Genomic DNA, 15731 nt, shown 5'->3' with positions numbered 1-15731 from the left:
TGGAAGTGTTTGAGGCCAGTTTGGATAAGGCGTTGAGCAACCTGGTCTACTAGGAGGTGTCCCTGAACATGGAAGGGAGGTTAGGATTAGATGGTATTTAAGATACCTTCCAACCCTTAACATTCTGTGATTCAATGACTCTATGATATGCTGTCTTGACATTTATAGATGTGGCATGCTCTTTATTCTTGGTGTAACATCTACACTGTATGCAGAGGTGTGTAGTTAAAAACAATCTTAGAATTGGATCTGAATGGAAAATGGTTTCATGTCCTGAAATGGGGGAGAAGGGCAATTAAGAAATGGTCTTAAATACAATAGGGGGAAAAGTTAACTTTGAGTAATTTTTTCGTCTGACTTTAAAGTTTTTAAATCATAGCTCTTCCAAACGCGGTAATTTAATCAGAAGTATTGAGACATTATTCATCAACTGTGTTACACAAGTTTTATTTATTTAATGTGACCCTTACTGAGATTGCATCTTCCTACAAGATATCTGGCCTTGCTGAATCAATTTTTTAATCAACTGAAGAAGACAGTTCTGTTCATATTTGTTTAGTCATCAGAATTGAGCTTTTATAGGCATCTTTCAATTAAATACTTAAATTTTCACTCAGGCATGTTCTTTCATCACTTTTACATGTACAACCTCTTCAGTAAACAGCCAAAGAGCTATTTTGTCACGTATCAGTGTTCTGACAAGCATATAAGATTTGAGCAGCACTGTAACCTGCTGAATCACCCTGGTTTCTGGCATGTAGTAACTAGCAGCTGGCATGTCAAATTAACAGCTGCTAATTGATTCTGGAGAAAAAGGAGGCGGAGGACTGAACCAAATTAACAGCTCACGTCTGGGAAAAGTCATAGAGGTCTCACTCCCCAGTTCTCTCCTCTGTTTCACCAACTCCTGTGCCTGTCTGATCATGTAGCAAGTTGCTTAATGTAGTACAAATACTTTTTTTTCCTTAGTTTTCTGCTGTTTTGGCAAGTGGAAGTGACTTACTGTATGGTTGAGTACTAGAGAAGCACTAGAAGAGGAGGAAAGGGTACAGGATGGATACAGAATGAGGAGCACCCCCTGGATGTGGGTGGGATCTTAGGCTATTTAAGCTTTCTGGTGTGCATGTCAAACTAGAATTTTTCAAATCCTTCGTCTGGGGAGGTAAAACCCCAGACAGCAGTACAGAGAGCTGGCCAGGTGGAGGGCAGAACATGAGCCAGCAATGTGCCCCTGTGACAAAGAATGCTGGTTTCCTGGGCTGTGTTAGGACTGCAACCAGCAGGTCAAGGGAGGTGATCCTGCCCCTCTGTTCAGCACTGCTGAGCCGACACTTGGAGTATTTTGTTCAGTTCTGGACTCCCGATGTCAAGAGAGACATGGGCATACCAGAGAGAGTTCAGGGAATAGCCACAATGATGATTAATGTACTGGAGCATCTGCCATATGGGAGCTGGAACTATTCAGCCTAGAGAAGAGAAAGCTCAGAGGAGATCTCATCAGTACCTGAGGGGAGGGTGCAAAGAGGGTAGAGCCAGAATCTCTCCAGTGATAGGACCAGAGGCAGTGGGTACAAGCTGAAACACAGGAGGTTCCCTCTGAACATCAGGAAATACTTCTTTGGTGTGAGAGTGAATGAGTACTGGAGCAGGTTATCTATCCAGAGAGTTTGTGGAGTCTCTGTCAAGGGAGATCTTCAAAAGCTGTCTGGACATGGTCCTAGGAGGCCCTGTGTGAGCAGGGAGTTTGGATCAGATGGTGTGTAGGGGTCCCTTCCATAAACACATTCTGTGATTCTGTAAGAGCTGACAGCAGCACTTGAGGCAAGAAGAGTGTTTGATTTTTGTAATTTTTTCTCATGGAATCCTAGATTCAGCTGTCCTTTTGGAAGAAATCAGTCTCTGCTTTGCTTTCCCCATTCTTAACATAGAGTTAAAGGTTTTTCGGCTGCACAGTAGTTCAGTTTTTTTCTTCGAAAAGAAAGCCAAAGAGAGGTGCTTTCCTTTGTTTTTGCAGCGTGTACTCAGGTCTGTTGCCAGGTACACTTGGCCAGGAGAAAACCAATATGAATTCATCCTCTTTTGGGTGAAAGGCAACCTGCACTGTTGTCCACTTCCTGAACAATTTCTTTATTAGGTGGTGATGTACAAGATAGGCAGATCATTCCTTCTCCTGCAACAGCCTTAACTTTCAAAAGAATTCACTAGATGAATCTGCTTAGGAAAGACTAGGCAGGCTGCATGTCAAGTGAATGGAGATACATTTCTTGCCAGTTATTTACATGGTCTTTGGAAGGTAAAACCCTTGTGTGAATTGGATTGCCCTTACCAGAGTTTTAGGTACACTTATCTTTCTCTTGATTATGGGAAATGTATGCAACTTATCTTAGGAAAACTGCATCAAATTTCTCCATTGTTCAGGAAAGTAACATTTAAACAAAGCAATACTTCACTTGAATACAAGAGAGAAAAGCTGAATAACATTATTAACTCTTACACAAATGCTAACAAGGTGTTAAAAGGGCATCTTTAGTTGAATATATTATTTTTATTTTTATTTTATGACAGCATTTTCTGCCTATACTTACTGAGATGGAAATGTTCAACAGTTTGATTTGGATGTTTGTCCTGCTCTGCAGCTCTGTAGCAGGTATGCTTCTGGATTTTTACCACCTGTCTTGCCATAAGAAATTTTTCCGAAAGGTAACATTCTCCAAGTGAAATTTTGAGGAGCTCTGAAAGCAGGAAAAGTATATTTTAAAAGTAGAAGTTAGTAGGTGATTGACTTAGTGTACAGTATATATAGAAAAATTAATATATGGTAGTTTTGATGTCTTCTTGTTGACAGATTTATTTATGAAATTTATTTATTTAATAATTTTAAATTAATGAAATTTGGCTTCAAGAAATAAGTAGCACCAACCCCCCCTAACAAAAACAGTTTGTTCCTTCCAGGACTCTAATGGATGATTCTTGCACTGTTTGATAACTTTGTGCTCAATTCATTTATTCAGCCCACTTATGTGTTCTTCTTTTACATGTGTTTTGTATCTGCACTCTGTCTGGGAATATAAATTCTAAGAAGTATTGAAATATATTGCAGCTTAGTTGTAAATTTTAGTCTTACTGTTTTAATGTATTTTTGGATATTTTAAGTAGTAATGATAAATGCATATAAATTACATGCATATCTTTTACCTATAGGAATATTTTATAGAAACAGGCTTAAAATACAAGACTTTCTTTTCTTCATTTAGGGCTATTAAAAAGGTTTCTGAATGGAAACTTCCTCATTATTTCTGTGAATTTGTTGAAACATTACTCTAATGTAATACCTACTGTAATACAGTAATTAATGTGAACTGAGTTTTCAAACAGCAGTATCTGATTTGAATAACTAACTGGGTATTTTATTTGAATTCTGTATGAAAAAAATTAATTAAATTATCTGTAGACAACAAAACAACTTATCATTTTTCTACTAGTATTTTAAGAGGAATTTGTCTATGAGATGTCTTTGATTTTGTTTCTAGATGAAAACTCTATCACAGATGCTGACATTTTTCCTTCATCTCCTAAAATTGAAAGAGGATCCCCCCTGAAACTATTCTGTGTTCTTAGAAAGAGCTACCTGCCTCAGAGAAATGCAAGCCATATCATCTGGAAACTGAATGATGAATTAATTGCTTCAGAAAACTGTAACATTGTGAATGAGACTGTATCTAGTGTAACCATCCGTAATTTCACGTACAACACAGCTTATGTGAAGTGTTTAATGAACTTGGACAAGGAACAACTTTTGGCTCACACAGAAGTTAAGTCTGGCTGTAAGTAGAAAGGCAGAAAAAATAATCTTAACACTTTAAAATAATTTACTGTAGTAATTTTACTTTTAAAACAGCTACTTTTGGTTGTGGCATTTTAAAACACCTGTACTCAAGGGCATTTTTTTTTTTTTTTCTGAAATAAAGCATGAAATTACCAGTATTTTATACTGACACAGGTCTGTAACCTCTCTGACCCTGACTTTCGCCTAGCTGAAGTTTTCTGTTGAGTTCCAAAGGTATTGGGTCTGTCCCATTGGTTATATCTCCTTTCTAGCCTAGCCAACTTCAGCTTTCTCCAGAGAGATTTCCTCTCTAATCCTCTCTTCTGAAGAAATGATAATTACACTCTCTCATGGAGAACGTTAAAATACGTATATGAATTCTTTAATTTATTGAACAGATTAAGTCCAGATTGTACTAACGTATGCCTGGGGGTCCCTTTCTAATAAAGAAGTAATAAAAGCAAGACATCTGTAGAAAAAAATCCAGCAAAAGGTCTTGCTTGTCTGCAAAGTTTAATGTGCTGTAAGCTTATTGATAAAAGAAAGATCTTTTGAGAATTCTATTAGATGGGACAGAAAAATACTATTTTGAAAAGAGGGCTTTTTCAACCAGTTTATTTCACTGGGCACAGTTCTCTTCCTTTCTACTCAGACTTCTTCTAACCAGTGATGAAATTGAGCTGTAACAAAAAAGTCTTTCAGGGTGTAACATTTTTATGGATGACTTCAGACTATAGAGGAAGACTATAGAGATTGCAGAAGATTGTTTCCTTTGTGCTATCTTGCTTATAAGATAAAGAGAGCCCAGAATTAGCGATCTCTTTGAGATCACTTAGTCACGTAGATCTGTTTCCCAGGGACTTGTCTTCTGCACTCTTGAGGTTGTGCAGTCACTGCCTTTAGGCACACTTAGTAAAGTATTTCTGAGAAGTGGTTGGAGAAAATCTCGTTGTCTCCTCAGGATAAGAAAGAGTGGCTTTCGTTTTGGTTTTGTGAGGAGTTCTCAGGGCAGTGAAGAATGATAAAACGAAGTGCTGACTGACACTGAATGAAGTTTGCCATAATCTGCTTTTTGACCAACAAAATCAGGTGTATGTTAAAATTACTTATTTGTACTGGATTTTTTTTTTTTAAACCTTTGTCATTGTAGTTCGTCCAGACAGGCCAGAAAATATTTCCTGCATTTATTTCTATAAGGATAACCTTACCTGTACCTGGAATGCAGGAAGAGAAACAAGTTTTACAACAAACTATACTCTTTACCGAAAACTGTAAGTACAAGAGGTGCTGGGAACTGGGTTGCTGGGGTGTGACAACCAGCTCTCTTGCTCTCTCATCCTGACTTCTGTTTAAAGAAAACTTGAAATCATCACGGAGATTGGAGTCTTGGCATTTCTCGGTGAATATTGATTAATTCAGGGTTGGTAATTGCTGATAAAGTACAGTCTGATATCTTTTTTGTATGCTGTATAAAGGAAATGAGTATTCTCAACCCAATATTCAGTAGAGAAATATTTATATCAAAGCTGATTCCCTTGAAGTAACATTACCAATAAAATTGGAAGTTGAGTGACCTTATGTACAGATGAAGAATGGAGGCATTTTATGGGTGAGTTTCCCAGAAACTTTCTATATAATGAACTATCCTCATTTTGAATGAGTATAAAAGATTGCTTCCTCATCTGCTTTAAAAAATTCCCTGTCAAAATTCATTAAGCCACTGATTTACTGCAGTATTCTTCTTGACTCCAGTAGCATTTAACCTAGGGACCCTGGGAGTCATGAGGTTTCAGCGAAAGAATCCGGAGTTGTCCTTTTGGATTGCTTGGGGATTTCTATTTACAAATTATGTGGTCTCATGCTTTTCAGCAGAGAAACACAGATACTTGGTTCTTTCAATTTCTGTTAGATTTTAAATATTGGTTAGGAACTTGCTTTTTCATAAGTGACTGTGAAAATGGTGAAATCAGTGTTGTTCCAAGGCAGATCTCAGATAGCACAGATTTGTCCCAGATGCACTTGTCAATCTGTCCTTCATAGTGCTGCTTCTAGTAGTGTTGTTTTTCTGCCTAGCCAAGACTCCAGGTAATACTGTTTCATGAAGAGATTTCCAAAATGCCTAAAGTTATTCTTGATAATGGGAAGGAATTCAGACTCTGGAGGGCGCTTTTTCATATTGTACTAGTGCATACTATATTTTTTATTTAAGTTGTAGGGTAGGAAAACCTCTTTAGTTTTATCTCCATTTTAGCTTTGGCATTTTAGGCTTCCACCTTTTTAATGTGGAACTTTCTTACTACTTCTGGTGTTTCTATATTTTATAACTTAGCTGAGTTTATGAAGCCAGAAGCTAAAACAGCCATTGAAAGCACATTTCAGTATTATTCCTTCCTCTATAAGTACAAACCTTTTATTAACCACAGAGTGAATTGGATTGCAGAACTGTTTCCAGCCAAATCTAAACATTAGTTTTAATCCAGATATCTCCCTAGCTGAGTTTAGCATATGACTACAAAAGCACTGGTACAAGGGAGCAGGGAAATTAGGAAAGAGTATTCGTTTACACAAACATGTCATCTAAAGATGTTCACTGGTAAAAAAGTCTTGCAACCTCAAAGGTATATAAATAATACCCTAACAATTTGTTTGAATTATTGTAAGAAAATCCTCTCGTTTCTAACTGCTTTTATTTTTCTCTTTTTTAGGATGAATTCTCCAAATACAGTCAGCTCCTGCCAGAATACAACAGAGTCATGTTCATTTTTTTATCCAAATACTCCGTATGATAGGGATTTTTGTTTTCAGGTGGAAGCTAAAAATGTTTTGGGTAGCTCTTCATCAGACTGCATTCATATACCTTTGATAAAAATAGGTAGGTAATTAAAAAAGAGGTGATAAAGATTTTATTTATGACCTTTCCATGTAAAATTCTTCAAACTGGTTGGTGTTACAGCAGTAATTTTCAGCAGTTTCTTGATCTTTCTGTGAGGTGGTGAAAAATGACAGGGTGTTGTTTTCATGCTGTGAAACATCTAACTGCAACAATATTGTTTTAAGCTAAAGGCCGTATATTAAAACCTTTTGTCAACCTAATTGGTACTCGGACTGTACTTTAATATTTCTGAGTGCTACCAAGCATCAATACAACACCTGGCTGTAAATGAATAGTGATATTATAATTTCTCAAGGGCCACCCATCATTTACTCTGCTTTTCTATATTCTGGTTAGGAATGTTAAAAAAATGCACTTGTTCTAATGTGCAATAATAATTCCACACAGGAGCAGTAATAATATCTTGTGTACCTCCTCTCCCTCTGTCCTGTGCTTTTCTTCTGTTCATTTTGGTGGTGTAGTTAACCAATAACCCTTATAAACTGACTGCTTTTTGCTGCAGCACTCGTCATCAGTCATATCCTTTATTCCTGTTTTCAGACCTGCTGTGACTCCTCATTACTCTCCACATTCTCTATGCCAGACATGTCTTTTCTCATTGCTAGTCCATTCTTTTCCCGCCATCTTCTTTACACTTCTCACCCCCTCAGATCTTTTTCAGCTGAATTGTTTCCTCATTTGCAGTTAAGTCTTGCCTTTGGCATCCCAGCTCTGCTTCATTTGTTTTCCTTGCTGTTGTCTCTGGGTACTATTTTTGAGTCCTGATGCAAATGAAAGACATCTGCACGTATATTTGAGGGCAGGTTCACAGCAGAATCACAGAGTCATAGAAAAGCTTGGGTGGGCAGAGACACCTTCCCCTAGACCAGGTTGTTCAAAGTCCCATGTAATTAAATCAGTTATTTATGCATCTCTTACAGATAACTTCCCATATGTAGAATTATGTTTATAAAATAAAAATCATCACATGAATACTCTGATAGGGAGTGTTATTGAGATAAGGATTTAACTTCTTGGAACACACACAGACATAGAAATTCTGAACTTTTATAGAAGCGTTTTGCTCTCTTAATGTTTTTGTTTCTTCATTCTAGAGAAATTTGCTCCTCCTGAAATACTTTCAGTTAAAAAAATCCCTGGTATAAAGCAGTTACTTACGGTAACCTGGAAAATGCCTGAGAAGATTTTCCCTTCAAAACATTTAATTTGCCAGGTTCAATACAGAAACTTGTATTCAAACTTTACAGTAAGTTACATCATTTTTCTTCTGAATGCCAGTTTCTTTTTGACTAACTTCTTAATATTATAAGAATTTAAGTAGAAAAAAAGCAACAAGTTGTTTGAAATAGTGATTATAACCTTGTTATTTTTTTAGTGGAATGTTATCAGGGGTGCATGATCTTAAGATGCATGATCCTAACACTGTTTGGTTTTCTAGGGTTAATTGTCCTCTTTCTTTTGGTCAGTACCTGTTTTGGTACGTACCATGCTTCTCAATATTATTCTGTGAAAGGATGAGGTATGACCCTAGACCAAGGGATTACACAGGCAGTCAGTCACAATATTTTATTTTTCCCTTGCATTCTGGTGGTGAAAACAGCACTCACTCAGAATCACAGTATTTAAATCTGATTAAGATGGAATAATGTTACACTTATTTTAAAGTGAATGAAAATACAAATTTTGCAGGATGGAAAGTAAGAGAAGTTATTTTTCTTAGTTTGTCTTTTTGACACTTGAATGGTTGTAAAAAACCCCAGTATTTGCATATTTCAGATGATCTATTTCTATGGTCCTCAGTATGGAAGGGATTGTGTTTATAGTTTTACTGTTTCTTCTTCCAAATTAAAGAATTGGCCAAGTTTATTGGATTGTCTTTTTAAATTTATTGAACTGAGATGTCTACCTTGATCTTACTGTTTTATGCACTATATGTATAATTTTGGGAGAGAAAAATTCATCAAGGTAGTCTTCAGAGCTTTAAAAAAGTTTCTAACACTAAAGGTGTTTCTGGCTAGCATCCTTCTCACATTCTCAAGCATCATTATTGTAGATATGACATACTAGTTCTTGGATTCATGATACAATATTCGAGATGATTGGATGGGCAGGATGGCTCAGGTCCAGTTGGGGTATTAGAAATGGAACTAATATTTGTCCAAAAGATCTGTTTGAGATGTTTATCCCTTCGGAGTTGTCAGGATTTCCAGGATTGTCCTGGGATTAAAGTATGCTCGAGATGTCACTGAGATGATTTATTGCTGAATCAGTCTCATGTTTATTGAAGGGTGAGACAGCAGAGTCCTTACGAACAGCATCTCCAATATCAAAGGCAGTAGTTACAGTAGCAATAGCAGAAGCGCTAGGCCTGGCAGCTGCAGCAGGTACAGATGCCAGGTAGCAGCAATTCAGTGAGGTAGCAGCAGCTTGCTGAAGAAGCAGCAGCCAGCCTCACTATCTCTACAAGGCTTTTTATAACTTTTTTAGCCAATAAGCAAATGCCACAAAGCTTGCTACACATTTGTACCAATCAACACTGTATAATTTGCCACAATGCATACTTTCTTATCCAATAAACATATTGCTATTATAGCCTATTGCACAAGCTTACACTAATACATCTTAACATTCTAGGAAACTTTATTATTAAACTCAAAACTCTTTACTCTTTTACTTATCACTATTATTTCTTGTATAAAGTATATTTTTACTACATTTCTATTCATATAAGGAATATTTATTTCAAAACTACAAAACTGTATTTGCTTTAGTTTTGCAAAAGCTTATTGCTCTAAGTCAGGCAGTTTTTGCCAAGGCAGCAAATTGAAACATGTATCCATTTCTATCTGCTCAAGCACAATGTCGTTTATGTATTCTGTCGGCACCTGCGGGCTCTCTGTGAGAGCTCCCTGCAACTTCATTTCCCACACGGAGTCAAGGCACTGGTGTCCTTGTGACACTTATATGCTATGAGGTCCTTTCCAAATGTTGAAAACATTCACCTTCTTGGAGGTCTATAGCTTTATTGTGTATTGTGTCTATTTTTCAGCACCTGCATTAGAAATCACCTATCTGGTTTTTTGCTATCAAATACAGTGTCCATTTGCTTCCTCCGATCACACCTGCATTTTCCCACAGACATTCTGGAAAAAACAGTAGCTATCCATGATTAGTAAAGACATAGGAGCTGTTTCTCTGTCAGCACATATATGCAAAACAAAACCCCAACATCAACCCCCAAAAAATGTCTGAGCAAATGACAAATATCTTCTTGTCCTTTAAAGTCATCTGAGCAAACCAGTCTAAATAGTTTGGTGTGAACTGTTTTTACTGAGTGAAAAACAAGTGATCTGTTTTTGTACTTGCATATACTAAGTTTCTAATTATAATGCAGTATTGGTAACTGCCCTTTGGCAAATAACTAAAACTTAATATGAGGTGTCCCCAGTTCTGTGTCAGATTCTGACACAGGCTGGTAATAGTTTTGGAGCCCTTTTTATTGTATGTTTGTTGTAGAGTCTGTTACCGACAGTGGTTTGGAGAGTCCTGAATTCATTCTCATAGAAGCAGGTATTTTTTGACAGTGAATTTCTTGAGATCAGATCAGACTAAAATCTCCAGTTACATTAGGCAGTGCACTTCCCATTATGGTGTTCATACGAGTGGGTGTCTGCATTTTGTATTGTTATAGACTGATGCATTTTTCATTGGAAGTTTCAACTGGTGGAAGCCAAGAATGTCTTCACTGTGTTTTAGCCCTGTTATTCTAAGTGTTGAAGTGAGTGAGATTCCTTTTAAGACAAAGAAATGACTCACATTGTCATTACTTTTCTGAAAAGATACCGCATCATTTATTTCTCATATGCCTGTTTTCCTTCACCACTTACAGGCTTCATCTTATTTTTTACCTCTTGGTACCAGAATTTTGTCTTTTCATTTGCCTTTTCATTTTAATCCTATGCTGATAATCTTTGGGAAAGCCCACAGCCACACTGTTGGATGGCTAAAAGCGAGAAGGCCCTGTAACTCAGGAAAGATATAAAAGACAGGAAACAAGTACCCAGCTGACTCACAAACTTCTTGAATCACTGCTTCCCCCAGGATGGTCTTGTGGGCCATTATTGTAGTAATGGCTTTAACAATAACCAGTTGCTTCCCACCAGTGGGATCTGCATTCTTCCAGCAGCTCCTGCGCACAGCTGCTCTAGAATCACATGTGAGCTGCGCACTGTTGAAGCCACAGGTCAGTCAGTGCAGACCTAGTTTGGAATAAAGTTTTTCAAACCCTGGAGTTTTACAGGAAGAACAAAGGTCCTACACAGAAAAATGAAGTATAAAACAAGCAATCTTGAGTTTCAGAGGAGTGAGGTGGGATACACAAAAACTGCATCTTTTGTGGTTTTTTAAGAAAATAAGTCATATATCTGCATGTAATTTTTTATCAAATAATTTTTGCTCATGTACCTTTTTTCAGAAATTTGTCAATGTCTCACTGAATCTAGAAAATAAAACAGGGTCATGTAATCTCACAGGTCTGTGGGACTCCACAGACTATTCTGTTGCCATTCAGTGTGTCAATAATGGGTCAGCATTTTGGAGTGGATGGAGTGGAGAAAAAAAAGGAAGCACAGAAGAAAAAGGTAAGCTACCTACCTGTAATAGTTTTCTTCTGTTACACTTTGAGGCATTAGGATTTAGTAGGGAAAAACTGTGTTTCAGCATATTATCAATCTATTGAATTTAGAATCCTGTTGCTTAAACAGAACATGTGTATTTTGTTTGAATATAAACTGAAAGATGAGCAAGTAGTGCAGGTGATTTGAAAAGTGATTCAAGCAACATAGTGCTAAGGAAGAAAACATGAATAGACAGACTGAAGAGAGGGAAAATTAAGAGTGTAGATGGAGATTTAACAGTGAAAAGTAAGATAGTAGCAGAAAAGTAGTGCAGCATGTATGTTCAATGAAATAAATTATAAGTAGAGAAATTAAAAATGTCAGTTATAAAACAAGGCTAGAAAATCTCTTCTAGGAGACTCTAGGACAACAAATAAAAGCGAGCAGCGGGAAACTTATGAAATTAACTAAATTAGGGATTAGGAAAAAAAGGGCATAGCACTACAGAAAACTTATTTCAGTAAGTTTCTCTTAGACTCTATGTTTGAAACCTTTTGATTGTTTTCACCGTATTAGACTGTCTTTTTAATACAGCAACAAATTGCAAGTTATTTGTTTTTGTTTTTAAATAGCTCCTTCAGGAAAAGTGGATTTGTGGAGAGTAATTGAGCCTTCACATTCATCTCAAAATAGATCTGTACATCTTATGTGGAAGGTATATACAGTTTTTGTGAATTGATAATTGTATTGGTATCCTGTCGCTGATACTGTGTTTAAGTATTTTAGTGTTGTAGGACACATAACTGCCAGAGGCACTTGCTGTTACCAGAAAAAAACCCTCACTGAACTAAATGAGAATTGAAAAGGCTTTTGTTTAGTGAATGGTAAAAGAATGGAGTTTTGTAATCTGTGTGGAAAAGGGAGCATTTAATTGTGTTCAGATCACTGGAAAATCTCATTGAAAGTCCTTAAACTGCATTTAAACAATCCATTTTACCAAAGCTGTGTTTAAATTCACTTTAATCTTCTAGCAAAGTGTCCAAAGGCTTTTTGCATTTCAAATCTCAGTATTTGACTTTTGAAATCTGTCAAGGAAATTGCCATGGCTGTCTGTCCTAAAGATGGGCCTGAAGAAAATACCTTGCTTTTCTAAATACAGTATGATAGTTTTGTAATTTGGCCTTTAATACAGCGTATGTTTTGGCTTGTCCAAATAACACTGTGAAACACTTACTACTGTATATTTTTTTAACAGCCATTAAAAAGCTTTCCACCTTCTGGGAGAATTCTAGGCTACAAAATACAGTATTTTCCAGAAAAAAAGACTGCTCTTAAAAGGACAAACAACTCTACTGAAAAGAAAATCACTTTACTTTTAAATGAAGAGGCACATATAGTATCTGTCACTGCCTGTAACTCTGCTGGAGAGTCTCCTGAAGCCATTTTGAGGATTCCATCCACTGATGAAAAAAGTAAGATTTCTCAATGTCATATTTTTCTCAATAATGAAAAAGTGGTTTTCATTACATCTGTTTAAGTTCTGATATAGTGGAAGCAAAACTGTGCTAAGGGCTTCTGTCATAAGTATCTATGTATATTTTGCCATCATGCATCATGTAACTGTTACAGACAATTATTGTTGGAGGTTTTGTTTTGAGATACAATTGTTAAGATATGAATAATTTTTGATGTCTTACTGCATTTCTATTGTATTACTTTCTGAGGGGTTTTTTGTTTGGTTTAGTTTTTTCTCTAACTTTGCACCTCCCAAATAAATTTATGGAATGCTCCCTTTGTTAGCTCATAATACCTGGTTACCACAGGGTACTAGTGCAGAGTATTTAACAACGTAATTCAAAGATATGATAAATAGAAGTCTCTAAGTTGTGTTAGTGGAAGCAGAGAGAGAAACCTTGTGTTTAATCTTATTTCATAAGCATTCCCAGAGTACCCATCCCACCCACTGCCTGGGTTAGGAAGCTGGTCTGCTCTAGCACAAGAGTTGCTCTTTGGCTCTTATGTTTAATTCTGATACTGCTTTGAGCCTTGCATTGCAACATCCTGCTACCTGCTATGATCTGGCAGAGAGACTGTGTTTGACACACTTGAATCACCTCTACATCACTTGTTCATGATGTAAGTGCTAATGTTCCCCTGGAATTGCTCAATCAAATTTCATTTCTCATCAGAAGACTGGATACGTAGATTTGATGTAATTTTGTGCTAGAGTTTGCTTACTACCTCCCTATCCACTTTTGTATCTCACCATAGATTTTTTCTGATTTTTCCATGCTGTGATATGCTTTCCTCCCACCAAACACATTTCTTTTTTTCCTCTGCTTTGTCAGGTCTTTTTTGCCTCTGCTTTGCCAGGTTGGGTTTTCACTCAGAATTTCATTACTTCTATTCTGCAGGCTGATGGTTCACTTCTGCTTCAGTGTCATTCATGACCTTGCTGACTTGCCTTATTGTTCTCCTATTACCTTTGTCATCTCAATCAAAATTGCTTATGAGCTACCTGCAAAATTGGTAGTAACTTGGTTTATAAAATTTTACACACTATGAAATTTGGATTCTAAAAGAGAGACTGGTTCTTGAATTCTGTATATGTTTTTCAGGTGTTTATGAAGACAGAATTGCTGATACTTTCTGTTAAATTTTTAGCCTTTCAGGTGATTGAAACAGTAACAACCTCTACAACAAATGAAGAAGTGGTTGTGCAGTGGAAAACCTCTGAACCAGAACCAGCCAAATACGTGGTTGAGTGGTATGAGGAATCAGAGATGGACCCTTTTGGTAGATCATGGCAATATGTATTGAATTCTACAAAGTGGAAAAATAACAAAAGTATGTTTATCAGTTACAGCTGTAACAATGTACAGATGTACATATATTTATAGGTAGATTGGAAAGAACAAACAAGGATGAACTCATGTAGCTTTCCTCAGACCATTTTAAACATAACAGTATTATTACATGTTTTACTGAAATCTCTGCAGGAAATGTAATAGCTTTTTTTAATCTTTCAAATTTTCATGCAGTGTACAAGGTGTAGTGTTTGATCCCATATAAGATTAGGCTACCAATTTTGTGTTAAAGCAGTTCCATGGGTTGATCTTATCCCAGTAGGGAGGCCTGTGACTTATGTCAGTGATGTGACTCTTTTAGCAGAGAAATCTAGAACTAAAAAGAATTTGAATATGGGAGAAGGTAATGCTCCTTCATGTGTTTTAGAGAGAGAACATCATAGTCCTCCATGGGCGGCAGGGGGATGGCCTGCTTCACCATGATCTTCACTACAGGTGGCAAAGGAATCTTTACATCCCCTGTTCCAGCATGGGTTCCCACCCACAGGAGACAGTCCTCACTGAACTTCTCTGGCATGGCTGCAGTTATTCACAAACTGCTCCAGTGTGGCTCCCCTGTGAGGGCACGTTCTCCACATGCTCCAGTGTGCGATCCTCCACAGGCTTCAGGTGGATTCTCCATTGTGGACTCATTCACACATCACAGTCCCTTCAACTCAAGTTCACACTGGAGTTCCAGCCTGTTGAGAACATCAGCACAGAAACAGCAGCACTGCCCTGGCCAGCCCAGGCACATCCCCATGGCTGTTATCAAAATGTTCTCAGGCACAAATCAGTTAAGCAGTGCATCACTACAGCAAACAGCAAAAGCAAAAAGCAGCCACTAACTAGCACTAGACTCTAATATCCAGTCAAGCAAGCGAGCCCCATAGCAAGCACAGGAACCTGCTTAACACTAGCTGAACAGCACTAACAGCTATGAGTTCAGTCTAGTACATACCAATCAAATCTGTCATCATTTCAATGGTTCGACTCCTGCCTGGCTCCCCAAAAAGGATGGCTGTGGTTTAACCCCAGCCAGCAGCCAAACCTAGGCAGCTGCTCGCTTACTGAGTGAGATCAGGGAGAGAATCAGCAGGGTAAAAGCAGGAGAACTCGTGGGCTGTGGTACAGACAGTGTAATAGGGAAAAAAAAAGCCCCACACACAGGCAAAGCAAACAAGGAATTAATTCATTGCTTCCCATGAGCAGGCAGGTGTTCAGCCATCTCCAGGAGAGCAGGGCCCCATCACATGTAACAATGACTTGGGAAGGCCAACACCATCACTCCAAATGTCGCCCCATTCCTTCTTCTTCCCCCATTTTATATGCTGAGTGTGATGTCACATGTTCTGGAATATCCCTCTGGTCAGTTGGGGTCACCTGTCCCAGCTGTGTCTCTTCCCAACCTCCCGTGCACCCCCAGCCCCCTCACCAGTGAGGCAGTATGAGAAGCAGAAGAGGCCTTGGCTCTGTGTGAGCCCTGCTCAGCAATAGCAAAAATAACTCTGTACTATCAACCCTGTGTTCAGCACAAATCCAAAACACAG

The 15731-nt window shown here is 37.6% G+C and overlaps 1 protein-coding gene across 4 annotated transcripts in view; it reads left to right on the top strand.

Annotated features, from left to right (window-relative positions):
• Window positions 1-15731, top strand: part of IL31RA (interleukin 31 receptor A) — a 42331-nt gene that overhangs the window by 14529 nt on the left and 12071 nt on the right. For all 4 annotated transcript variants that reach the window (XM_032095268.1, XM_032095265.1, XM_032095266.1 and 1 more), the window contains 9 exons: window positions 2566-2647; window positions 3531-3824; window positions 4977-5097; window positions 6532-6698; window positions 7814-7965; window positions 11194-11359; window positions 11968-12050; window positions 12591-12807; window positions 14000-14182. In XM_032095268.1, coding sequence (XP_031951159.1) covers window positions 2590-2647; window positions 3531-3824; window positions 4977-5097; window positions 6532-6698; window positions 7814-7965; window positions 11194-11359; window positions 11968-12050; window positions 12591-12807; window positions 14000-14182 — 1441 coding nt within the window. In that variant the 5' untranslated portion in view covers window positions 2566-2589. The remainder of the gene's footprint in view (window positions 1-2565; window positions 2648-3530; window positions 3825-4976; window positions 5098-6531; window positions 6699-7813; window positions 7966-11193; window positions 11360-11967; window positions 12051-12590; window positions 12808-13999; window positions 14183-15731) is intronic.

The sequence above is a fragment of the Corvus moneduloides genome, chromosome Z, assembly GCF_009650955.1.
Source record: "Corvus moneduloides isolate bCorMon1 chromosome Z, bCorMon1.pri, whole genome shotgun sequence".
In the NCBI taxonomy this organism is placed as follows: Eukaryota; Metazoa; Chordata; class Aves; order Passeriformes; family Corvidae; genus Corvus; species Corvus moneduloides.
The sequence above is the reverse complement of the archived record's forward strand: the minus strand, read 5'-3'. Positions and strand labels throughout refer to the sequence as shown.